Genomic DNA, 27,346 nt, shown 5'->3' with positions numbered 1-27,346 from the left:
TAGGTGCCAAAACAAAAACGAAAAGAACTTAGAGAGAGAGAGAGAGAGGAGATGGGCGGCCACAAGGTCTAGAGAGAGAAGCTCTCAATCTCTAACTTATGTGGGATTAGAAAACAATGAGAATGAGGGCCCTATTTATAGGAGAAGGGTTAGCCTTAGAAATGGGAGTTTCCTCTTTTTTCCAAGCATTCATGAGCAATCTCTTATTGCCCATTTTCTCCATATGCGCCCAACATGTCTATTCCCTTAATGGATCTGTTTACTAATTTGTTTCCTCTTCTTTGCTTGTCTTGGCCGCCCAAAAAGTTTCCCTCCTTGGGAAATTTGTTTCCTCTTTTTCTTTTGGCAAGTATCTACATACACTAATGCACAAAATATTCTATCTTTCCCTTGGGTATTTGGGCGCCTAAATCATCTAGAAAAGGCTTCTAGAAGCTTTTCCATTTGTTCATGACAACATGAAAAATGCCCATTAAGAATTTTCATTAAAATTCTTATGAAATGAAATTAATCCACAAGGCCCAATAAATCTAATTTTGGCCTAGTGATGCATGTCATCAAATGACCATGTCAAAAAATTTATTGACATTCATTTCATCCTATGTCTCAAAAGACAAAAATACCCTTTTGACAATTTTCGTTCTTGTTTTGACTTAGCTTCCAGTTTAACTATTCCAACTCGATGTGATTCGTGACAGTGACCTCATGGATCCAAATGAACAAAGCTTGAGCTAAACACTTGGACTCAAAAGTTCACAAACCTTTTTCAAGTTTAGCTTAATGTCAACTGACTCCACTAAAGAGTTGACACTGAAAATCTCTCGGTTCAAATGAATCTATTTTCTATTCAAGAATTCAACCTAATTGTAATGAGTGGATCCACAGAATATTATCAGTGTTTACCCTTCATGAATATCATCAGTTAGTCGGGATTTACAAAACTACCATTTTACCCTTCTAGCTGTTATTTCCTCAACTCCTTTGTCGCTTGTGAATGAGTTAGAAACAATGTATTGACGAGGAGCTAACAGGTTACATTGTTTCATCCAAAACAGTCAGGACTCAATTTGGGCACTGGCCAGTTCATTTATTCACACTCCAAGGAACAAAGCATGAGATGATATACATTGCATTTCCGCAATCTTGTACATGAATTCCATATCGATGAGAACTTCGCAAAGTTACTCGTGACATTCTCACAACTTAGTACTTCACCAATAGGCCTTGTTCGGAATCACATAGTGAGTCCGAACTCTAACTTTCTCAAATGAGAATACGTAAGGTGTGAAATGGCATGTCCCATTTCAGGATTAAGGTAAGCACGATGCAATTCATACGTAATGACTTCGAGACGTAAGAGGTTAAATGGTTTGTTCATATCTTGTCTCTAGAAGTGCACTGGTCAATTCAGTACGTTCGGAAGATACCTAGAAGAACTATAGAGTCTCCAACTCTCAATGCCTCATAACCGGACATCATAGATTCTTCTAACAATCATACTGAGGTCAATAGTCCTTTGACCCTTAGATTGCGAATATATCGTTTTAAGCAAACTACGAAGAGTTTGTTCATGCAAATCTACATTTGTCTCTTCGTAAGTTGTTTAGTTTGTTTATGGACTAAAGACTAATGTTTTATCATAAAGCTTCAAACAAACACGGAAGAATGAATGAACGTTTCAACTTTTTATTAATGAATAAGCAATTACAAGCAAGAGTTTTCATGAGACTTTATCACATCAAATGTACAATATAAAGATTACAACTCTTCTTGTGGGCACCATTGACAACACATGGTGGGATTGAAAATGGCTAACTACGCCAACGGCGAAACAGATGTCAGGTCTAGTGCAAAGCATAGCATACATGAGACTTCCTACGGCTGAGGCGTAAGAAATTTTTCTCATGTCCTCAATCTCTTGTGCAGTCTTTGTTGGAATTGATCTGGGGTTTAAGAAAAAGATTAAACGCTTCGGGAAGCGGCGGAATTTTAAAAAATTTCTTTTCAAGTAAAAACAGTTTTTACTAACCTAGACAAAGAGCAAGTACATGTAATTAAAAACTAATATGATCTAGAAGTTTACTAACCTTTCTTGAAGCTTGAACTTTGAAGAAGCTTTTTGGAAAGTTTGCAACGCTCGTCTCCTCGCAGCACGTCTCTCTTTCTTTCCTCGGCACCTCGAGCAACCACGATAGTTTCTATCACTAAATCACTCGAAATAAAAGGAATCAGTGAGTGGGCACTTTTAAACACTACGACTTAAGAACAAGTCTTGAAGTCGCAGAGCTAAACACTAGGTCGAGTGAGGACCTAGGTGCCAAAACAAGAATAATCGAAAATGAACTAGAGAGAGAGAGAGAGGAGTTTCGGCCACCACAAGGTCTAGAGAGAGAGAGAGAGGAGTTTCGGCCACCACAAGGTCTAGAGAGAGAAGCTCTCAATCTCTAACTTATGTGGAATGAGAAAAATGAGAAGAATGAGGCTCCTATTTATAGGAGAGGTCTTACATTCAATAAGGTAGTTTCCTCTTCTATAGAATATCACATATTCATGAGCCAATTTCCCTTTTTCCTTCATGAGGTGCACGGCCAAGACATATCAAGTAAGTCCTTGGATTTGTTTCCTCTTTTGTTTGCTTCTCCCTTGACCATATTTGGGCGCCCACCTTGTGCATCCATATGCAAATTTGTTTCCTCTTTTTCTTTTGGCAAGTATCTTGATACATTTATGCACAAAATATTCTCTCTTCCTATGGGTATGTTGGGCGCCCAACATGTCTCTAGAAGGAGCTTCTAGAAGCTTCTTCATTTATTCATGAGAACATGAAAAAAGGCCCATTAAGAATTTTCAATAAAATTCTAATGAAATGAAATTAATTCACAAGGCCCAATGATCAAGTCATGGCCGAGTGACATTAAGTCATCAAATGAACTTGTCAAAAAATTTATTGACATTCATTTCATCCTTTGTCTCAAAAGACAAAAATACCCTTTTGACTATTTCCGTTCTTGTTTTGACTTAGCTTCCAGTTTAACTATTCCTATCGATGTGATTCGTGACAGTGACCTCATGGATCCAAATGAACAAACCTTGAGCTAAACACTTGGACTCAAAAGTTCACAAACCTTTTCCAAGTTTAGCTTAATGCCAACTGACTCCACTAAAGAGTTGACACTGAAAATCTCTCGGTTCAAATGAATTTGTTTTCTACTCAAGAATTCGACCTAATTATAATGAGCGGATCCACTGAATATTATCTATGTTTACCCTTCATGAATGCCATCAGCTAGTCGGGATTTACTAAATTACCATTTTACCCTTCTAGCTGTTATTTCCTCAACTCCTTTGTCGCTTGTGAATAAGTTAGAAACAATGTATTGAAGAGGAGCTAACAAGTCACATTGTTTCATCCAAAAGAGTCAGGACTCAATTTGGACACTGGCCAGTTCATTTATTCACACTCCAAGGAACAAAGCATGAGGTGACATACATTGCATTTCAGCAATCTTGTACATGAATTCCATATCTATGAGAACTTCACAAAGTTACTCATGACATTCTCACAACTTAGTATTTCACCAATAGGCCCTGTTCGGAATCACATAGTGAGTCCGAACTCTGACTTTCTCATATGAGAATACTAAGCTGTGAAATGGCATGTCTCATTTCAGGATTAAGGTAAGCATGATGCAATTCATACGTAGTGACTTCGAGACATAAGAGGTTAAATGGTTTGTTCTTATCTTGTCTCTAGAAGTGCACTGGTCAATTCAGTACCTTCGGAAGATACCTAGAAGAACTATAGAGTCTCCAACTCTCAATGCCTCATAACCAGACATCATAGATTCTTCTAACAATCATACTGAGGTCAATAGTCCTTTAACCCTTAGATTGCGAATATATCGTTTTAAGCAAACTACGAAGAGTTTGTTCATGCAAATCTACATTTGTCTCTTCGTAAGTTGTTAAGTTTGTTTATGGACTAAAAGACTAAGGTTTTATCATAAAGCTTCAAACAAAGAAAGAATGAATGAACGTTTCAACTTTATTAATGAATAAGCAATTACAAGCAAGAGTCTTCGTAAGACTATATGACATCAAATGTACATAAATACACACTACAACTCTTCTTGTGGGCACCATTGACAACAGGCTTGGGAGACTAGTCCTTAGAGAGTGAGACTCCATGCCTAAAGGGTATTTGGCCCTTCTTGGTGTCTTGCATCGAGAAGCGATCCATCACCTTATCAATATAAGATGCTTGAGAGAGCGACAGAGTCCGGTTCTTCCTATCTCGAAAGATTTGGATCCCCAGAATGTACGCGGCTTCTCCTAGATCCTTCATATCGAATTGCTTTGCCAGCCAGACCTTAACCTCAGATAACTTACCCACATCATTAACTATGAGTAATATATCATCGACATATAGTACCAGAAACACAACTTTACATTCGTGCATTAACTTGTAAACACACTGCTCATCTATTGACTACTCAAAGCCGAAGCTCTTTACAGTTTCATCGAATCTAATATTCCATGACCTAGATGCTTGCTTTAATCCATAAATGGACTTAAGCAACTCACAAACCTTGGTCTCTTGACCTTCTTCCACAAAACCGTCTGGTTGAGCCATATAAATGCGCTCGTCAAGATTGCCATTCAGGAAGGCCGTCTTGACATCCATTTGCCAGATATCATAATCGAGAGCTACAGCTATGGATAGAAGTATGCAGATGGATTTAAGCATCGCGATTGGGGAGAAGGTTTCTTCATAGTCAATCCCTTCTTGTTGGGTATAACCCTTAGCCACAAGTCGTGCTTTGAAGTTTTTGGGGAAATTTTTTTGTTTTTCTTTCACACACAAGTCTTATAGTGACTATATACAGAAAAAAACACACTCGTTTGTTTCTAACATATCTTACATATAACGTATATACAAACACAGACACAAAACGAGTAACTAGAATACAAGTTTACTAGTTACATAACAAAACACCATTTTTCTCCGTTTAAAACGAAAACTCTCATTGCCACATGTCGAGCGACGCATGCCTGGACTAGATCTCCTCCTTCTACCCGAGTAAAGCCTGTCATTTGCCTACATTACCAAGGGTCATAAACTATGAGTCGAAAGACTCAGCAAGTGGGAGTCTATCTAGTAATAAAAGCGACTAGATGACATGTGACGGGTACATAACACATAAAATATGCATGAAAGTCATATGATTTCTGTCATATGACATGCAAGTGTGTGCACACTTACTACATGTGAACTTGTCATTCTGATCTTCAGGTCATCCAACCACTCACTGCAACAACCTTCAGAATGACAAGTAGCTAGCCCTCAGACCCGAGCAATTTAATCATGAGGGTGACTCCAAGTTTTAAACTTCATCTAGGATCCTCTAATGGTACCATCTCCAATCATAGGGGTGCTCAGGAGCTCCCTGAAAGCTCAGACGTGCCCGGCACGCCGGCTAGTTACCAATTACAACATTATGCCCCTCAGGTTTCTCTGACAAAAACACAAGTCTTCAGACTTGCTGGTACCACCGACATCTGTTCTTTTTAAATGTTTGGTACCCAATGGAATCAGAGTACAACCCTAAACTACAACGGGAAGAGCATCGTTTCGAGTAGAACTCGATTAAATATTATTTAATACGCTCGTCATAGTATTTTAAAAGAGAAATCAAGGTGTGACCCTTGCAATCCCTAGAACAGATATCTCAGCTGGAATCTGAGAAACATTTGTCCCTGCTTTTCTCGTAAACTCGTCTATCGGGTGAATCTAAAATTAGTAAGTCAAGGAAAAATTAACTAATCAAATAAGAAACGGCTTGGGTTGTAAGCTGGTTATGCTTGAACTTAACGATACAAACCCGAAGCTACATTTTCAATAATAGTAGCCGAAACCTTAATCTTGATTAGTTTGTCAAATTCATGGGCTTTCAACTACTCTTGATTACCAACACAGTAAAATGCACATAAACATGTGATTCCCTTGGTAAGTAGTTGACTTAATTCCCACTTACTTGGACTCCTGATTCACTAGCTTCTTCCCTATCTAACTCCTAATCGTTACGGCAGTAGCCGAAGATATCTGAGGAATAAAATGGAGCGTTGAACACAATTAGTTCTGCACTCGCAGAAATACTAATCTACTAATTCTCATCACAGAGAAACTGAACAAGGCGCACGGAACTCATATCCATCACACGCAAAACATACGTTCTAACTTAAGATAATCAGAGAAAACAAGAACACGATTTCCACATGAAATAGTGATCAAGAGAGAGAACAAGTCCAACAAGTAGCGACTAAACATGAAACTCGAGATTAGGTATGCTAAGTAAGCATTTACTAACCCAAAACCCTTTAGCCGAGCCCAAATTCTAGAACCGAAGCTCAACGTTAAGAACCCCAGAGGGAGAAAAACTTGTTTCTTTCCACTACGATCCACAAGAACCAGGATCACTACTCTTAGACCTGTAAAAAAGTCTTACCTCTAAGATTGTAGAAATTAGAATAACCCGTCGATTAGACTATAAGTGTAGTTAGTAAAGTAACCCGTTTAAGAACTATAGATATAGATTTTGAAAATAATACTAATCTTAATTAAGGAAGTACATTATAATAAGTAAAATAAAATAATTAAAATACGTAGTTTAAATAATAATTAAGAAATAATAATAATTAGTAAGGTTATACAAACCTTTATTTTAAAATCACTTCCTTAATTATTTTTCAAAACTTATTACTTCTAAGAAGATACATAAAATATGGTTTAGCTTAATTATAAGCTGTAACAAAAAGAATTTAAGCTTGATCATAAGCGTATAGGTTATAAAATTATTTTTGAAAAGCATTACGATATGGAAACGTTTCGGATTCAATCACACACGTTCAGTACTCGTAACTCAGAGAAACCGACACTCTCGGTTTGTCTCGAACCCATGAACCAAAGCTCACCGAAGCACTCGATTTGAATCCCGAAACAACTCACTAACTCACGTGATTGTGCCATAACCTTACGTAAGTATTTTACAAATAATATTGCACATATAGTTAGGATTTTAAAAGTGAAATGATTTAGTTAACAATTAGAGTCGGGAGTCGGTGCATTTTCGACTCATCTCAGAACTCAATGCAAACGGAAACTGAAACCCAAAGGACTTTGGTTGCTGCTCAAACGCATCGCCACTGATGCAGAATCGAAAGGATGCCGAGTCGCTGTCGTCGCTACGTAACTCACTCTGCCTCGACACGCCGAGGTTTTGCAGCCCGTGTCCGCACCACTGCTACGCGTTATCGCAGCGTCAAGACATCTTGCCGAACTGTTGAATTATCGTTGGAACTGAACAACCCCTCTTTGCCTCGTTGCTGAACCCGAACAGCCCTAGCTGCTCGCCCGCGACTCCCCGGAACAGTCCTCGCTGCATCCTCGTACCTGCGGTACGAGCTCGGAGAGACACGCAGCACCAACAAGAGAGCACGGTTAGATTAAAAATTGAACCGAAAATACCCAAGTTTCTTGATTCGATATCAATTCCCGAAAAAGGAATTCGAAAATCGAGCACTACCCGATCCTAACCCGTCCCACACTCAGCAACAACAACAAACAACAACCAGAGAAAAGTTCAAAACAAATAAATTTTCTAAAAAAAAATCCTACGTTATTCAGATCTTAATGAGTCTACGACTCTTCTAAAAACACCATAAATTCAAATCTGATCCTACGCATATCAGTACCACACCACAAACAGAACAAAAATCCATTCAACCCACTTCAAAACCGAGCACATCTCCACAATTCCAATCAAGACCAAATTCGTCCATAATTCCAATCAAGCATGTAATTATCCAATTAATCACTTAAAATCAGAGTCCAAAACATCAATTAATTTATTCAAGCATCACAACATGAAAACCCCCAATTGTTCCTTCCAAATTTTCGGCAAAAATATTCATAAAAATATGAAAACCCTAACTCAAATCATTTTAGATCAATAACAAGCACAAACCGAGCCCAAACACAAGCAAACCATGAATCAATCAAAGAAAATCAAAACCCCTAATTGGAAAACCTAGAAATCGGACTAGAAGCAAAGAAAAACGATTTGGATTTCCTATCTTGATGTATAAGACGAACCCACAGACTCTCGGCTTCTCCTACTCCACGAAATCACGCTCAACCTTGTGGAGAGAACAAAGTTGGAGCCAAACGACTTTCAGACGTGATTGAAGAAAATGAACGAAGAAAAAGAAAAAGAAACGGAGATGAAGAAGTTGAACGACGGGAAGGAGAAGAAGAGGACGAACTCACCTAAATCACTCCAGAGTCTCTCGGTCAATGCTCTCTCTCTCTCTCTCTCTCTCTCTCTCTCTCTGTCTCTCTCTCGAATTTGCTCTCAAAATCGCCCAGAGCAAGTTTTTTTTTTCTTTTTTTTTCTTCTGCGTGTTTCCCTTTTTTTTTCCCACAATGATAAGACTAAATGAATTTATCTCATTTGTTTCCCACGTTGACAAGCCAAAAGAATACTTTGGAAAGCTTAGGATATGACTAATTCCTACTAAATTCTTACTTTGCTTTGCCTTTCTAATATCCTACCACAACAACTTCTCTTTGTTGCAATTTGGTCCATTTTTCCTCAATGCTCATCACTTCGTCCATAATTAATGGAAACGATTTAGAAAATAAGCCGAGATAATTTCTCTTTGATTCTAATTTATTTTTAATATATTTAAGGCGTTTCAAAAATTATTTTCACTCTCGAGACTCTTCTTAGTACTCGAGGACTCACCAAATATCTTATTCGGGAAAATAAAATCATCCGAGTCCAACTTGAAATTCTCAACTCATTTCGAAATCTTTAACTGACCTTAAATATTTGTTTTCTAAATGTAGGACCACTTCACGCTCTAGTTAAATTATAATTTGTAGCAATACTCAATTCAAGGAAAAACTCGTTTGTTGATTCCAATATTCACAAGACGAGTTACACAAAAAGCCTTACTTTACATAGGCTTATGGGAAAAATAAGGAGGAAGAAGAAGTGGGTAGTAGTCTTGAGAAGATGAGGAGAGAGAGAGAGAGAGGGAGAGAGAGAGAGAGAGAGAGAGAGAGAGAGATTTTGGCCTAAAAATCACTTTTTCTGACATTTAAGTCCTTCAACTTCTGTTACAATTAGGTACTTTTTCACATAATTTTCAATTAAATCCATAATCGAATAGAAAATAATTATGTGATTAAATCCGGCTTTTAATTATTTAAACATGATTAATTTAAATATAATTAAGATTTTTCTCGGAATTTATTCTCGTCCTTGAGAATAATTAATTTCAAATTACTCTGAAAGTATTGCGTCGAAAATATTCTCTTGATTGGGATGTACTCGATAAATCCTTCATTTATTCCGAGATTTCCATCACCTTAACATAATTTAAATTAATTCAACATATTCACCGAAACACAACTTCGTTTAAGATTCTAATTGTAACAAAGGAAGATTTTTTATTTTATCTGAAATTTACGAAGAGAGTGATACAAAAGTTCATACCTTACAACCAAGAGGAGATTTTTTTCTAAATCTGACGTGTACAAAAGTCGGGTCTCACAGGTTAATAATAGTTCATAAAAGTATTTTGTTTGTTTATATTGATTAATTGTAATTTATGACTATGTTGTTATGAATTTGACCATGCTTCACCCGCAAGTTTTCGAGACTAAAGTGCCTTGAAATGCAAGCAACATATCATGGTATGCACAATATTTAAGAAACAAAAAATAAAATAAATGACACATCGAGTTTATCCTGGTTTGGTCATTAACGACCTACTCCAGCCTTAGAATTCTTCCACCATCAGCGATGATGATCAATCTTCTTCGAGTTACAACGAAACCTTGCAATCTTATTCTCACACAAAAATTCTCTTTCGCTCGTGTTTCTCTCAGATTCTTTTTCTTTCAGAGTACTCTCTAGATGTCTATATGGTGATGTGTATACAAAGATTACATCAATGACTTATAGACTTGTAAGAAGCTGCCGTGTTGTCCAAGTAAACTAGAAGATGATCCAACGGTCGAAACCTCGAAACTTGATATTGAAGCTCGGCTTTAATCCTCCACCGTCCGATGAAGCCTTGATGATTGAAATCCAACACTTGTACGACCATTCTCCACTTGATTGAACATCATCTTTCATCACTTAATGGAAAACCCCGTCTTAATCTACATTTCATGAACAAAGTTTTGAATGTTGACTAGGTTCAAGCAATGGTTGAACTTGTTGCCTGGTACTGGCTTTGTCATCATATCAGTTGGGTTGTGTTCAGTAGAAATCTTCTTAATCTTCACCTCTCATTTGCTTACAATGTCCCGCACAAAATGTAGTTTGACATTAGTGTGCTTTGATCGCTTATGAAACACTTAATGCTTCGCCAAATGCAAAGCCATCTTACTGTCATTGTGATGATCCCTTTCATCAACAATGCTTCTTTTATAGCTTCTGTAATAGCCATATACTTTTGCTGCATTGTGGACAAAGCACTTACTGATTGGAGAGTCGATTTCCAACTTATAGCTCCACCACAAACTGTAAATATATATCCAGTTAAGGACTTCCTTGTGTCAATGGAGCCTGCATAATCTGAGTCCACGTACCCTTCTACCTGCACTTTGTTAGTATCACAACATCAATACATAACACCATGACTTAGAGTACCTCTCAGATATCTACACTTAACAGCATTCCAATGATCTTTGCCAGGATTAGACATAAACCTACTAAGCAAGATCGGATCTAGAATAGATCATATCAAACATTAAGCTACCTACTGCACTTGCATAGGGTACTTGAGCCATGTATTTGATGTCTTCACTTGACTGAGGGCTCTGAGCAATTGAAAGCTTGTAGTGTTGAGGGATTTGTCTCGTAACAACATTGGACAAGGCCATTTCATATATGTCTAGTACTTTTTCAGACATAGCTTTGCTGATAGAGACACAATCTTCTATTTTTATTGTCTCTTTTTATCTCCATTCCCAAAATCTTCTTAGATGGTCCAAGTCTTTCATCTTAAACCTTTATTTAAGTTGTGTCTTCAACCTGTGGATATCTGATCTTTCTTTGCATACAAGTAGCATATCATCCACATAGAGCAAGAGATGTATGAAAACACAATTTCTCAATTCTTTAAAGTATACACACCAATCACACGCACTCCTCTGATATCCATGACCGATGATGAACTCATCGAATTTAAAACACCACTGTCTTGGTGACTGCTTGAGACCATAAAGGGACTTGTGCCAAAAGAAACACGTTTTCACCTCTCAAACCAACTCCAAAACCTTCTGGATGTTGCATAACAATATGGTCTTCTAAATCTACATATAAGAAAGTTGTCTTTACATCCATTGGATCCAACTCCCAATAAAAAATTTTGCTCAGAGAGCCAGAATGGTTCTTATGGACCTATGTTTGACAACTAGAGAATAAATCTCATTATAGACAATTTCTTCAGTCTATATTCTTTTGCTACTAGCCTAGATTTGAATCTCGGCTCTTCAACGCTTGGTGTGCCTTCCTTTAGCTTGAAGATCCATCTAGATTGAATGAGCTTTTTCTTTTCAGGTCCATCAACAATCGATAATGTATTTTTTTCCTTTAGAGATTCAATTTCTTCAAGCATTGCAGATTTCCAAAACTTGCAGTGACTAATCTTGCATGCCTCATAATAAGTTCTTGGCTCGTCTTTGAAAAGAGATGATCATATCATGAAAGCATAGGCAGTGAGATCATCGAAACCTTTCAGTTGGTTTTAGAGCTCTTCTGTTTCTATCGCTGACAAGATTGTAGTCTAACAAAGCATTTTTTGCATCTTGAGTCTGAGCTTCTACTCTTTGACGTGGGGAGCAAGCTTCAGCTGGTTGGTGAGGCTCTTTCACTGACTTCCTCTTCATCTACTACATCTTGTGATGCGTGATCAGCATCGTTTCCACTGAGCTCCACATGGAATTGTGTAGTTTCTCAGTGATTAATGTTGAACCGATTTCTCGTCCCAACAATCTATACCAGATTGTCTCGAATTATCTCGTATATTTATTTATATAAGTTGAGGGTCTCAGAATCTGATTATAAAGATTGAACCGAAATCTGAAAGAGAGATGAATAGATATTATAAAGAAGATATAGATAAAGCGAAAGGAAATTCCTGTTATTGATTATTGAATATAAACCTTACAAGAACAGGAAATCGTTTGGAAAAAGCAATTAAAGACTCTAAATAAGCAAAGAAGAATACGGCGTAATCTCCAGAAAGAATTCGATGGGCAAAAATGAAAATGGAATGAGCTTTTATAGTCAGCTCGTAGATCCTCTTGTTTCTTCGGATCGGTACGTGTATGAGCAGAACCGGTCTTTCGCCCTTTATTATCGCGTACATCCCCATGCTCTAGGCAAGTTGACCGTTTCGTAGATGATTCATCGTTCAAATTTCTTGGCGGGACCGTCTAAGAACGCTTGGGGGCCCGGGTCGAGTTGGGATTCTTCGAAATATTGTCTTGGGCCGATCTCACCTGTGCCTAGGTTTATTAGGCCGAACTGGGCCTCGGGCCGAACTAATCGATTATCTTCTCCTTTGGGCCGAACTTGCTTTGGGCCCGGTGGATCCAATTCGTCTGGTGGAAGGGAGAGATATCCACTCCCACAATCAGTCCCCTATTATCTTCTATATTATGAAATAATATAGAATATACTTTGTCGAACCGAAATTTGTTCAGAATCTGGTTAACATCCGATGAAATGTTCGGGTATTTCTACCTCTTGGTTGCTTTTGAGCAGGCGCCAAGGACACGTGTTGTCACGTCCAAGCCTCGATATATCAAAAGATTTTTTTAATTATAGCGATTTCCTCGGGATTCTCAACCGTCGATTTGACGCTTAAATAAAGCTGTGACCTTTCGATTTCTTTCATTAATATCGCTTCACCCGAATCCCAGAGGTCAATATTGCAACTCTCTCCTTCTTTTTCTTCTCCATTTTCTTCTGCGTTTCTTGAAAATTTTCTTTGCTTTCGCCGTTTCTGGCTGTGAAAATTCTTGAGACTACTTCCCCTTCTGTTATTTTAGCGGGTACTAGGTTTAGTTGATTTTTATTCTAGGCTACGTTCTTTACCCATTTTTCTTTTTTAAAACCAACCTTCAAAGTCAAATGTCGAATCTCGACAAGAAGAGCGATGATCCCAACAGTGAGTTGTCGTCGTTGTCGTCGTTGACGAAGCGCGACCTCGCCGATATGGGGGAGCGATACAACTTTCCCGATGGGCTCAGGGTGAAGGTTGGAGGTTAGTCCGCCGATCGAATTATCCCTGGATACGTTTGTGCGTACCAGGTATTTTTTTGAAGAGTGCGGACTGCGCTTCCCTATTCCCCGACAGCTCATCGAGTTTTCCGACCGTCTGGGACTTCAGTTCGCCCAGATGTGTCCGAATTTTGTACGCCAAGTGATGGCGTTATTGCTATTGTCTAAAGAGGCTGGAGTCTCTTTAGACGTTAATGACATCGGCTGCCTGTTGGTCGCGAAGCGTAACTTGAAGCACCATCCGGTGTGCTTCTACTTGGCGAACCGACCTCGTCAAGGTATCGTTACCGACCTCCCAGGCAAGGACAAGAACTGGGGCTCGAAATACTTCTATTTCGAGGTCAGCGAAAAGACGGTCGAGGTGGTGAAGAGTTATTTGTCTGTCCGGTGGAAGACGGACTGCGGTAATTAGGGGAGGGTTTTGCTAGTGATCTGCGAACTGTCTATTGTTCGTCCATCATGAACTGACGCCTTTTTGTTTGTTTTGCAGAGAAGATCATCCTCTACGCGTCGGATTCATTTGACCTCAAGGTTCAGAAACTACGCGCCAGTGAGGTTTCTTGGAAGTCCTTTTTCGAGGCTCGATTTGTAGCGGTCGGTCTTTGGCCCGTTGCTTCTTCAGGTCGGTTTTTATTTTTGAATTTGTTTTTTTATTTATTTTTTATTTATTTTATATATGTATTTTTTTTGTTTTTTATGTCCTTTTATACGAATTTTCAGACGATCTCTCCTCCTCGTCCGAGATGAACAACGAGGACCTCGATTGGCGGGCCAAGAAGAAGGCCCTTAGGGCGACCAATGAGGCCGGGGCCTCGTCCGGATCGGCCGAGAAGCTGTTCCGGCGGTGCCGGTCTCCACTCCTGGCTTCCAGGAGCTTTCAGTCGTGGTACCCCCGGCCACGCTGCTCGTCGAGCTCGACGGCGAGCCTGCGATCGCCCAAGACCACCAAGACCCCCCCTGCCGGAGCCATCAAGGCTTCGATCGCCGAAGTCGCAAAGGCTTCGACCGCCGTGGCTAAATCCACGGCGGCTCCTTCCTCTCAGGCCAAGAGGAAGGATGTAGAAGGCGTCCCCCAACAGCAGGGTGATCCGAAGAAGGGTCGAGCTGAAGACCGTGGGAAGGCCGTGAAGGGATCCGGCACACCGCAGGGGTCTCCGCCGGGCTCTTGCAAGTTGGCGTTCAACTGGAACCTCGACAAGCTGGTCTGTGATGACCCGGCGGCGAAGTTCACATTTCCTGAGTACCGGCTCCCTATGGTCTCGAGGATGCACGAGGCGAGCTACTATCGCTTCGTCAGCGCGGCGGGCTCTCGGGTAAGCTTTGATCTTATGTTTTGGCTTCTATTTCATTTCCCAAGGCTAACTCTTATTTTTGCAGTTCATGGCCGAGCTGAACAAGGGATTTCTTGGTTACGAGGTGATGTACGGCCGCCTCTCCCTCGCGAACCAAGATCTGCGAACTAAGCTGAAGGCTTCTGAGGACGAGCTCACGAAGTGCCAAGGTTCCCTTAGCCAGATGGACCACCTCATTTCCGAGGCGGAGACATACGCCCGTCATGTGAAGGATCTTGAAGATCGCCTTCAAGATTCCTAGAGGACGCGGGTCGATCTTAAAAGGAGCTCGATCTGGCCGAGGCTTCCCACCGCAACCTAGGATCCGAATTGGACCGGGTGAAGGCTGAGCTGGCGAAGGAGAAGGCGGGGAACCGCTCCTTGTACCGTGCTTATCGTTCGGCTAAGGATGATGGCATTCGCTCGGGCAGGAAAGCCGCTGGGGCGAAGTACAAGGGGGCACTGGTGGCCTACCGCCAGTTCGTCACGGCCGGGAGGAAGAGGACGACCATCCTCCGGAATCTCGATCAGGCCAAGGCTGCGTCGTCGATCTTTCAGGAGGTCATCAACAAGGAGATTGTTAACGCTCTTGTCGAGCTACAAGAGGCCAAGGACGAGCTGGCGAAGCTTCAAGCTGAGCTCGACAGCGTGCCCCTGCCTTCACTTGCTGGGGCCGAAGATCTCGAGTTCACTCCTTATGATGATCGGTCGCCTCCCGATGCACCTGCGCCCGAGACTTCCGAGTTCGCGAATCAGTTCAGCTCGATGCTCGATAGCTCGGAGGCCGTGCTTGCATCAATCGATGAGGCCGGGGAGAGCTCGAAGGAGGCCGAGCTCGCTAAGGATAAGTCGGCCTAGATCTGCCTCGCCTCGCCAAATTTTTTTTTTCTTTTTAAGTTTGAAGTAGGAATAAATTGTTTGATCTTTTGGGCCCCTGTGAGGGCGTATTTATTTTTGGCCCAATGTTTGGGCAAGTTTATCGAACTCCTTTCGTTTTATTGTTATTATTCTTTTTATTTGTGTCGAACATATTCTATGAATTCGTTAAATGTTACAGATGCATATTTCGTAATTTGCTTGTGTTTTTATTCCGATAGTGGCTTCGATAGATAATGCACAATTACCCTTCATCGATACCATAAGGTTTGCGTGTTTGAACGAACATACTGATTTATTGTGGCATTTACTCGTTTGACTTATTCGCGTGATGTGTGTCGGCCATCGTCAGTCGAACCCCTAATCGTATCGGGATTATGTGTATGGCATACCTCTGAATCATGCCTTATACACGATATGTTTTTCCGAACCGAAGCTCTAAGCCTTAGCTCTTGAGTCGGGTTTATGGTGGGTTATCGTACACATCGCACGAACAAAGCCTTGGGCATGTTCAGTTGCGGGTGCAAGTCAAATCCGCCGTGTTTGGCAAATTGATCTGAATCGAACTTGTTCGTCCCAAGTTTCCCTCGTTTATGTGAGGTGGGGGCTGGACCTTGTCTCAAGGCTGCCTACGTACCCATGTTTGGGATCAAGCCGTTACGTAGTTCGATTGTTATGACATTACTTTTAATAGCAATATTTCTTTAGGTTCATGATATTCCAATATCTGAGTACTGGGATACCGTCGAGCGTTTCAAGCTTGTAGACGCCTGTTCGTGGGATTCCTGAGACTCGGTATGGTCCTTCCCAGTTTGCTCCCAATTTTCCGGCGTTTTCTTCGGCCCTGTTCTGATACACTTTTCTCAATACGAGATCTCCAGTGTTAAATTCTCGGAAGTTGACTCCTTTATTGTAGTATCGGGCGATTGATCGTTGGTATAAGCTCATGCGCGTCAAAGCTTGGTTTCTTCTTTCGTCCGTCAAGTCGAGGGAGTCGCATAGCATTTTATTGTTATATTCTTCGTGATCGTTCGCGTACATGGTGCGAATTGTTTGAATTTCGTTTTCAATGGGCAATATTGCTTCGACTCCGTAGACCAGAAAATATGGGGTTTCCCCGGTAGGCCTTCGTGGACTCGAGCGGTAGGCCCACAGTACTCCGGGGAGTTCGTCGGCCTATCCCCCTTTTTTGGCTAGGAGTTTCTTTTTCAGGTTACTAACGATTTTTTTGTTGGTAGCCTCAGCGTGTCCGTTCCCTTGTGGGTATCGTGGTGTCGAGAATCCTAAAATGATTCCTTCTGCTGCACAGAATCGTCGAAGCTCTTTCGATATGAATTGTGCGCCGTTGTCAGTGATTATCTCTTGTGGCACTCCATGTCAACAGATTATATTTTTCCAAATGAAATTTTTTATGTCCACGTCCCTTATTGAGACAAATGCTTCGGCTTCAACCCATTTGGAAAAATAATCTGTTGTGATAAGGAGGAATTCCAGCCCTCCTGGTGCTTTGGCTAAGGGGCCTACGATATCCATGGACCATTTCAGGAAGGGGTATGGGGCAGATATGGAAGATAGTTCCTCGGCTGGTTGCTTGATATTCGGGGCGTGCTTTTGGCATTGGTCACATTTCCGTGAGTGCTTTTCACAGTCGGCGACCATGGTTGGCCAAAAATACCCCTGATTTTTTATTTTAACCGCTAGGGCTCTTCCGGCCGCGTGGTTCCCATATTCTCCTTCGTGTATTACGGAAAGGATGCGTTTGGATTCTTCTTTTCCGATACATCGTAAGTATATTCCAGAGAAACTTCTTTTGAAAAGCACTCCGTCTATTATGGAGAATCTTGCGCTTTGGCTAATTAGCTTTCGACGCAATTGCTTATCTGTTGGGGTATGGCCTGTTGGAATCGATCTAGGGTTTAAGAAAAAGTTTAACGCTTCGTTAAGCGGCGGAATTTTAAACATTTTCTTTTTAAGTAAAACTAGTTTTTACTAACCTAGACAAGAGCATGTACATGTAAATAAAAACTAATATGAGCTATTAAAGTTACTAACCTTTCTTGAAGCTTGAACCTTGTAGAAGCTTTTGGAAAGTTGCAACGCTCGTCTCCCCTCGCTGTACGTCTCTCTTTCTTTCCTCGGCACCTCGAGCAACCACGAAAGTTTCTATCACTAAATCACTCGAAAAGAAGGAATCAGTGAGTGGGCACTTTTAAACACTACGACTTGAGAACGAGTCTCGAAGTCGCAGAGCTAAACACTAGGTCGAGTGAGGACCTAGGTGCCAAGACAAGAAATAATCGAAAATAAACTAGAGAGAGAGAGAGAGGATTTTCGGCCAAAGTTCTAGAGAGAGAGTCTCTCAAATCTCTTAAACTTGGATGAATGAAAATGAGAAGAATGAGGCTCCTATTTATAGGAGAGGTCTCACCTTCAATAAGGTAGTTTCCTCTTCTATAAAATGAGCCAATTTCCTCTTTCTTTTCCTTGAGAAGCTCGGCCAAAATAGACTTCATTAAGTCTTGGAATAGTTTCCTATTTTGTTCCATGCCTTGCCTTGTCTCTCTCTTGGCCGAATTCCATATAGCATCCTCATGCAAATTTGTTTCCTCTTTTTCTTTTGGCAAGTATCTTGATACATTTATGCACAAAATATTCTCTCTTGGTTGGGTATGTTGGGCGCCTATGTCCTTCTAGAATGGGCTTCTAGAAGCTTTTCCATTTGTTCATGACAACATGAAAAAGGCCCAATAAGAATTTTCAATAAAATTCTTATGAAATGAAATTAATTCACAAGGCCCAATGATCAAGTCATGGCCGAGTGAAACATGTCATAAAATGACCTTGTCAAAAATTTATTGACATTCATTTCATCGTATGTCTCAAAAGAAAAAAATACCCTTTTCACTATTTTCGTTCTTGTTTTGACTTAGCTTCTAGTTTAACTATTCCTATCGATGTGATTCGTGACAGTGACCTCATGGACCCAAATGAACAAAGCTTTAGCTAAACACTTGGACTCAAAAGTTCACAAACCTTTTCCAAGTTTAGCTTAATGCCAACTGACTCCACTAAAGAGCTGACACTGAAAATCTCTCGGTTCAAATGAATTTATTTTCTACTCAAGAATTCGACCTAATTATGATGAGCGGATCCACTGAATATTATCTATGTTTACCCTTCATGAATGTCATCAGCTAGTCGGGATTTACTAAATTACCATTTTACCCTTCTAGCTGTTATTTCCTCAACTCCTTTGTCGCTTGTGAATAAGTTAGAAACAATGTATTGACGAGGAGCTAACAAGTCACATTGTTTCATCCAAAAGAGTCAGGACTCAATTTGGACACTGGCCAGTTCATTTATTCACACTCCAAGGGACAAAGCATGAGGTGACATACATTGCATTTCAGCAATCTTGTACATGAATTCCATATCTATGAGAACTTCACAAAGTTACTCATGACAGACTCACAACTTAGTACTTCACCAATAGGCCTTGTTCGGAATCACATAGTGAGTCCGAACTTTGACTTTCTCAAATGAGAATACTAAGGTGTGAAATGGCATGTCTCATTTCAGGATTAAAGTAAGCATGATGCAATTCATACATAGTGACTTCGAGACATAAGAGGTTAAATGGTTTGTTCTTATATTGTCTCTAGAAGTGCACTGGTCAATTCAGTACCTTCGGAAGATACCTAGAAGAACTATAGAGTCCCCAACTCTCAATGCCTCATAACCAGACATCATAGATTCTTCTAACAATCATACTGAGGTCAATAGTCCTTTGACCCTAAGATTGCGAATATATCGTTTTAAGCAAACTACGAAGAGTTTGTTCATGCAAATCTACATTTGACTCTTCGTAAGTTGTTAAGTTTGTTTATTGACTAAAAGACTAAGGTTTTATCATAAAGCTTCAAACAAAGAAAGAATGAATGAACGTTTCAACTTTATTAATGAATGAATAGGCAATTACAAGCAAGAGTCTTTGTAAGACTATATGACATCAAATGTACATAAATAGACACTGCTACTCTTCTTGTGGACACCATTGACAACATTGCCTTCAGAGATATACCTGATTATATCCCTTCTCCAGTCCCCTTCTTCTATTATTACCATTATGCTTGCGCTTTTGGTTGTGATATAGAAGATTGTTTGATTGCCTTGACCGGTATGATTCGGCTTATTGTCGGATCTGACGTTGAAGCTAAGGCGGCGAGTGCGTCAGCGGTGGTGTTTTCTCCTCTAGGGATGCGGGTTAACTCGAATTTTTCGAATTGATTTGTCATTTCTTTTACTAGTTGCGCATATGCCTCCATACGCTCGTCTCTTGTTTCGAATTCTCCGCTGATTTGATTTGCGACGAGGTGCGAATCACAAAAGGCGGATATGGATTTTGCTCCCACAGATTTTGCCAGGCGTAATCCTGCGATTAATGCCTCGTACTCGGCCTCATTGTTGGAGGCGGTGAAATCCAGGCGGAAGGATTGTTCGATCACTTCTCCGTGTGGTGATACCAAATGTATTCCAATCCCGGCCCCTTGCTTTGTGGAGGAGCCATCGACTTTAAGGGTCCAATTTCCGGCGCTTGCCGTTGTTTCGCTTTCATTTGCTGGGAGTTCGATAAGGAAATCGGCTAGAACTTGTGATTTCGCATATGTTCTAATGCGATATTCGATATCATACTCACTTAACTCGATGGCCCACTTGGTTAATCTTCCTGATTGATTGGGGCTGTGGAAGAATGATCGTAAAGGTTGAGTGGTCATTACTACTATCGAGTGGGATTGGAAATATGGTCGTAGCTTTCGGGCTGCTGAGGCGACGGCGAGAGCTAATTTTTCCATTGCCGGATATCTTGTTTCTGCATCAACGAGTGATCTACTTATGTAAAACACGGGTTTTGGTCTCCTCGTTCTTCTCTGACGAGTACTCCGCTAACCGCGGTGTGCGCTACGGAGACTGTTGTCAATGGTGCCCACAAGAAGAGTAGTAGTGTCTATTTATGTACATTTGATGTCATATAGTCTTACGAAGACTCTTGCTTGTAATTGCTTATTCATTAATATAAAGTTGAAACGTTCATTCAATCTTCCTTGTCTGAAGCTTTATGATAAAACAATAGTCTTTAGTCCATAAACAAACTAAACAACTTACGAAGAGACAAATGTAGATTTGCATGAACAAACTCTTCGTAGTTTGCTTAAAACGATATATTTGCAATCTTAGGGTCAAAGGACTATTGACCTCAGTACGATTGTTAGAAGAATCTATGATGTCTGGTTATGAGGCATTGAGAGTTGGAGACTCTATAGTTCTTCTAGGTATCTTCCGAAGGTACTGAATTGACCAGTGCACTTCTAGAGACAAGATAAGAACAAACCATTTAACCTTTTATGTCTCGAAGTCACTATGTATGAATTGCATCATGCTTACCTTAATCCTGAAATGAGACATGCCATTTCACACCTTAGTATTCTCATTTGAGAAAGTCAGAGTTCGGACTCACTATGTGATTCCGAACAGGGCCTATTGGTGAAGTACTAAGTTGTGAGAATGTCATGAGTAACTTTGTGAAGTTCTCATAGATATGGAATTCATGTACAAGATTGCTGAAATGCAATGTATGTCACCTCATGCTTTGTTCCTTGGATTGTGAATAAATGAACTGGCCAGTGTCCAAATTGAGTCCTGACTCTTTTGGATGAAACAATGTGACTTGTTAGCTCCTCGTCATATACATTGTTTCTAACTTATTCACAAGCGACAAAGGAGTTGAGGAAATAACAGCTAGAAGGGTAAAATGGTAATTTAGTAAATCCCGACTAGCTGATGACATTCATGAAGGGTAGCATAGATAATATTTAGTGGATCCGCTCATTATAATTAGGTGAATTCTTGAGTAGAAAATAAATTCATTTGAACCGAGAGATTTTCAGTGTCAACTCTTTAGTGGAGTCATTTGGCATTAAGCTAAACTTGGAAAAGGTTTGTGAACTTTTGAGTCCAAGTGTTTAGCTCAAGCTTTGTTCATTTGGGTCCATGAGGTCACTGTCACGAATCACATCGATAGGAATAGTTTTACTGGAAGCTAAGTCAAAACAAGAACGAAAATAGTTAAAAGGGTATTTTTGTCTTTTGAGACAAAGGATGAAATGAATGTCAATAAATTTTTTGACAAGTTCATTTGATGACTTAATATCACTCGGCCATGACTTGATCATTGGGCCTTGTGAATTAATTTCATTTCATAAGAATTTTATTGATAATTCTTAATGGGCCTTTTTCATGTTGTCATGAACAAATGGAAAAGCTTCTAGAAGGCCTTTCTAGAACATAATAGGCGCCCACTACCCAAAGAGAAAGAGAGTTCCTTTTGTGCATTAATGTATGAAGATACTTGCCAAAAGAAAAAGAGGAAACAAATTTCCTATTCAAGGCAATGGGAATTTCGGCCAAGACAAGTCAAGGGAGAAGAAAAATAAAAGAGGAAACAAATCCAAGGTGTCATGAAGGCTTATGTGGCCGTGTGACTTGGATAGGAATGGGAAATAAAGGGTTGCTCATAAAGACTTGGAAAATAAGAGGAAACTACTTCTTTCCAAGGCCAACCCTTCTACTATAAATAGGACCCTCATTCCCCTCATTTTTCTCATTCCACATAAGTTAGAGGTTGAGAGCTTCTCTCTCTAGACCTTGTGGTGGCCGAACTCCTCTCTCTCTCTCTCTTTCTAGTTTATTTTCAATTTTTCTTGTTTTGGCACCTAGGTCCTCACTCGACCTAGTGTTTAGCTCTGCGACTTCAAGACTCGTTTTTAAGTCGTAGTGTTTAAAAGTGCCCACTCACTAATTCCTTTATTTCGAGTGATTTAGTGATAGAAACTTTCGTGGTTGCTCGAGGTGCCGAGGAAAGGAAGATAGACGTGCTGCGAGGGGAGACGAGCGTTGCAACTTTCTAAGAGCTTCTCAAAGATCAAGCTTCAAGAAAGGTTAGTAAACTTCTTAGCTCATGTTAGTTTTTAATTACATGTACTTGCACTTGTCTAGGTTAGTAAAAACCGTTTTTACTTGTAAAAGAAATTTTTTAAAATTCCGCCGCTTCCCGAAGCGTTAATTATTTTCTTAAACCCTAGATCGATTCCAACAGAGACATACAAGTAGAGTGGTTCCCCTACTTCTGGTTTGGCTAGGACCGAAGGTTCGGCCAGGTATTGTTTTAGTTGCTCGAATGCTTCTTCGCACTTTTCTGTCCATTCAAACTTTTTATTCCCTCTCAGGAGCTTATAGAAAGGTAAGCACTTATCGGTTGATCGGGAGATGAATCGGCTAAGGGCTGCCACGCGTCCTGTTAGTCTCTGGGTTTCTCTTTTGTTTCGGGGAGATGGTAGATTTTGGAGTGCTTGTATTTGGTCTGGGTTGGCTTCAATCCCTCTCAAAGTTACCATGTACCCGAGGAACTTTCCAGAAGATACCCCGAAGGTACACTTGGACGGGTTTAGCTTCATTTGATAACTGTTTAGGACCTTAAAATACTCCTCTAAATGGTAGACATGGTCCGTTTCTCCTAGTGATTTTACTAACATGTCGTCGATGTAAACTTCCATCGTTGTCCCTATCTTGTCGGCGAACATTTTGTTCACTAGGCGCTGATACGTGGCTCCTGCGTTTTTGAGCCCGAAGGGCATCACCTTATAACAATAGATACCCCTGTCGGTTGTGAAAGTGGTTTTTTCCTGATCATTGGGATGCATCATGATTTGATTGTATCCTTAGAATGCATCCATGAATGACAGGATTTTGTGACCGGCGGTGGCTTCTACCAAGCGCTCTATGTGTGGCAGGGGAAAGCTGTCTTTAGGACACACTTTATTAAGTTCGGTGTTGTCGCAGTTTTTCGGACAACGATTTAGGAGCCCAAAGTGGTTAGACCCAAGGTCAGACCATGTTGTCTCACTCCGGCTCGAGCGTGTCGGGCTTGGTATCCCAAGCCGTCCCTTAGCTATAGGTGTTCTCTATCTCGTCCAAGCACCTGAAATGTAAGCAAAAAGGTGTGAACTACAAAGGGGAAACAGAGGGGTTGCCTCTGTTTACCTCTCCGACGCTCAACATTACTAGGATTGAGGTGGATATAGGAGGTTTGGCTGTTTAGAGACCGAGACTTGAGAGAAACGAGCGAGGTACGGGTTCGACAGCGTTTCAGTACTCAAGAATGGATTACCTGGACTAGGGGAGCGGCCCCTGTATTTATAGGCGACCAAGGGGCGTTATGGGCAACCCCTTGGCCGAGGATAGCCTTGGCCCGGCCATTGGCCGAGGCTGGCCCTTGGGCCGGCCAATGGCCGAGGCTATTTGGGCCGTCCATTGGCCGAGGCTGGCCCTAGGACCGGCCAATGGCCGGGGGTAGCTTGGGTCGGCCATTTGCCGAGGCTGGCCTCTGGGCCGGCCAATGGCCGAGGCTGTTTGGGCCGGCCATTGGCCGAGGCTGGCCCTAGGGCCGGCCAATGGTCGGGGGTAGCTTGGGTCGGCTATTGGCCGAGGCTGGCCTCTGGGCCGGCCAATGGCCGAGGCTGTTTGGGCCGGCCATTGGCCGAGGCTGGCCCTAGGGCCTGCCAATGGCCGGGAGTAGCTTGGGTCGGCCATTGGCCGAGGCTGGCCTCTAGGCCGGCCAATGGCCGAGGCTGTTTGGGCCGGCCAATGACCGGGGCGAGCTGCCGAGACGCGTTTGACGTTGCTTCGCCTCCGTTCGGCCGCGATTGGGGTCGGGCCGATAACATTAGCCCCCCGAGTTTACGGCCGAGTGAAACTCGTGCGGTAAACTCAAGACTCTTGCCGTCATCGGCCCACCGGAGCAGCCCGTCGTGACAAGGTTTGGCTCGGCTCCTTTAATTATTATTTTTTCTTTTCTCCGGTCACTTTTTGCCTTGTCTCGTTACACGCGTCAATGGACCCTACCAACCACCTGTCGGGGAGTGGGTCCATTGATGACGACCTCTTCCCTTTTCTCGGGAATCAAGACGCGAACTGAGACGAGTTGTGGGCGCAATTTTCATCTCCCTTGGTTACCAACACCGTGCCGCCTTCACGCCCTTTGAGCAACCACATGACAGAGATGGCCGGGGGAGACTTTCAAACGGTCGAAGCATGGCTGGCCGACGAGGAGGAATACACGTGCATTGGGGACGGCCCCGGCCGTCAGGGGGACGCCGGCCCAGGAGCGCTGGGCGTCGGGGAGAGCTGGGTCGATCGGCGCAGAGGCGCACTCGGCGAGCCGGGCCCGGGAGAAGATGCGCCGGCCCCTGTCGGTGCCGTCTGTGCCGGGAGCGTCGAAGGAGGAGCCCCAGGCGGCGCTGGGGATGCGCGCGGCCCGGGTGGAGTCGCACTCGGCGAGGCGGGCCTGGGCGATGGTGCGCCGGTCTTCGTCGGCGCTGTCTGCGCTGGAGGCGCCGCCGGGGGAGATCCAAGCAGCGCAGGGGGAGCGCCCGCCCCGGGAGGGGCCGCGCCGGCCGAGTCGGGCGTCAGGAGCGTCGCATCGGCCCTGGGCGGCAACGCCGGGCCTATTTGGCAGGCGAGCGGCGGCGAAGGAGGCCCGGGCAACTCGGGCCCGGCCTTTCCCTAGGAGGGGCGCACTGGTGGAGGCCGACTGGAGGCGGGCGGCGCCAGTGAAGGGCCGCCGGAGGTGGGTGGCGCTGCTGGCGGGAGCGCCGGCGCCGGTGACGAGGAGGGCCGGCCGGACAGCACCGGCCGGGGGGCGGCGGCCGAGGCGTTGGTCGCCCTAGCCCTAGGAGCCGGCGGGCTAGGGCTGCACGGGGGGGCCAGGTGCGCGCGCCACTGGGCTGGGCGAGAATCCAAGGGGCCCAGGCGACCTGGGTACGCAAGGGGACTGCCTCCCTGGGCCGGGCGCTGGTGGGGCCGGCCCAATGGCCTTGGGCGCACAGCGCGGGGGCTTGGACGCGCGAGGGGGCCTCCTACCCGGGCCGGAGGCTGGTGGAGCCGGCCCAATGGCATTGGGCATCCACCAAGGGAGCCCGGGCGAGACGGGCCTCGCCAAGGATTGCTTGCTGGGTTCGAGGCCAGGCGCCGATGACGGGTCCGCTGCCGGGCCGACCATCGGGAAGACAAGGCCCGCCGAGCCGGGCTCCCACGTTACGGCCCAGCCGGCCGACCTGGGCGATCGCCACGAGGGATCTGCCGGGCCGGGGGTCGCCTTCGGCGTCGAGTGCTCGAGCGAGTCGTCGGACCGTCATGCCACACCCGCGGCGATGCCCTCTTTAACAGCGCGGGAGGAAGCACGAGCCCTAGCCTTCCCGACCGGGGAATCGGCAATAAGTGGCGGCCTGGATTGCTCGGGTGTCAACATTCCGAGCTCGCTCTCGATCGCTAGTTTTACGAGCTTGAGGAGGCGGTATGGCATCCCGGACTCCATGTCGATCTTGCGACCGTTGCCCGACGATCTTCCGACTCGCCCCCGGAAAGGACACGCTGCCATTCACGAGGCGAGCCTTCGCGGAGGGTTACGGTTACCCTTCCAGCCGGTGATCCAAGAGTTACTGATTCGGTTGGGGGTGCACGCGTCGCAAATGTCTCCGACCTTCTATCGGGTAGTCGCTGCATGCCACATGATGCTCTATCGGGCAAAGAGAAGGGCGGTCACCGCGGACGACATCCAAGATCTCGTGCTCGTTCGCGGGGTTCCGGGGAAACCAGGCTTCTACACGGCGTTCACTCGGAAGCGCATCTCCGTCGTCACCAAAGTTACCTCGAAGCATCGATACCCTTGGGTGTGGGTGTCCGAGTCAGCCTTCGGGATCGCGCCTCTCTTCTTCGGCCCCGCGGCCGACTTTCCACCCGTGGGCGATATCGAGGGCTCCGAGCTCGTCGCGGTGATTAGGGCGATCCCGGAATCAAGGCGGCAAGGAACGCTCTTCGAGTCCCCAGACCTAATGGCGAGGACCGGGTGGTTCGTGCCTAGCGACGATGTTCCTTCGTACCCTGGCCTCGACGCGGGGGCTACGGAGGATCCCGAGACCGAGGAGGGGGGTTCGTCAGCTCCTTCCCCCGACGCGGGAGGTACTGGCCGCGCATATACTTTCGCGTTATCGCGCTATCGTTGTTTTCCATTATTTATGCTTATCGTTATGTTTTAACTGACAGACGCTCTTTTCTTCTCTGCAGGTACCATGGCTCGACGTCATCGACCGCGCACACAAATGCCGAGAGCAACGCCCACCGACGATGCTACGATCGTGGTTCGTCCTCCAGCTGAGGCCCGTCGCGGGGGGTCGCCATCGCGGGCGAGGAATGAAGCGATCTCCTCCAACAAGCGACCATCATCGTCGCCTTCTCTCGGGTCACCGTCCGGCCACAAACGCGCTCACACATCGACGGTGTCAGACAGCTTGGACTCTATGCTCCTAGCGGAGGCGGCAGAGTTGAGAGATCAGTGCTCCCGAGGGATCCTTGAGACCTCCTTGCGGGATTTCAAGGGTCTGCTGACGACGAGCGATCTTGAGCACTTCCAGAACGGGATCGGCGACGCCCGAAAGGTATGACTCGTTTGCTTGTGTTATGTATGATTGTCGTGCTCATCGTGATTATCCGCGTTTCATCTGTTTGCAGATGCTCGCGCGCCAAGAGCGGAGCGATCGCATTCTCCGAGATATGCTACGACGCATGCAGATCATGGAGAAGGAGAAGACGAGTATGGCGGCCGCGCATGCTGCCGCCCTAGCGGGGGCTCGCACCGCCCAAGAGTTTGAGGCACTCGAGGGG

At 43.7% G+C, this 27,346-nt stretch overlaps 1 protein-coding gene and 1 long non-coding RNA gene across 2 annotated transcripts; both read right to left on the bottom strand.

Moving 5' to 3' along the window:
• Positions 1–6,984: 6,984 nt before the first annotated feature.
• Positions 6,985–8,510, bottom strand: LOC149404176 (uncharacterized). Its single transcript, XR_016294947.1, has 2 exons — positions 8,327–8,510; positions 6,985–7,450 (listed from the first exon to the last, which is right to left on the bottom strand). It is a non-coding gene; the product is annotated as an uncharacterized LOC149404176 (long non-coding RNA).
• An 11,185-nt stretch (positions 8,511–19,695) lies between these two features.
• On the bottom strand, positions 19,696–20,424 carry LOC149404175 (uncharacterized). The gene has a single exon (XM_089607432.1). The coding sequence runs from the start codon at positions 20,422–20,424 to the stop codon at positions 19,696–19,698; it is 729 nt and encodes a 242-aa protein (XP_089463558.1).
• Between the last annotated feature and the right edge of the window lie 6,922 nt (positions 20,425–27,346).

Source organism: Urtica dioica, chromosome 2, assembly GCF_054948205.1.
Source record: "Urtica dioica subsp. dioica isolate 48M chromosome 2, U.dioica_male_clone48M_v1_H2, whole genome shotgun sequence".
In the NCBI taxonomy this organism is placed as follows: Eukaryota; Viridiplantae; Streptophyta; class Magnoliopsida; order Rosales; family Urticaceae; genus Urtica; species Urtica dioica.
The sequence above is the reverse complement of the archived record's forward strand: the minus strand, read 5'-3'. Positions and strand labels throughout refer to the sequence as shown.

Bases quoted from the DNA above. Each gene is read 5' to 3' on its own strand.
- LOC149404175 (XM_089607432.1), bottom strand. From the start codon at position 20,424: ATGGAAAAATTAGCTCTCGCCGTCGCCTCAGCAGCCCGAAAGCTACGA.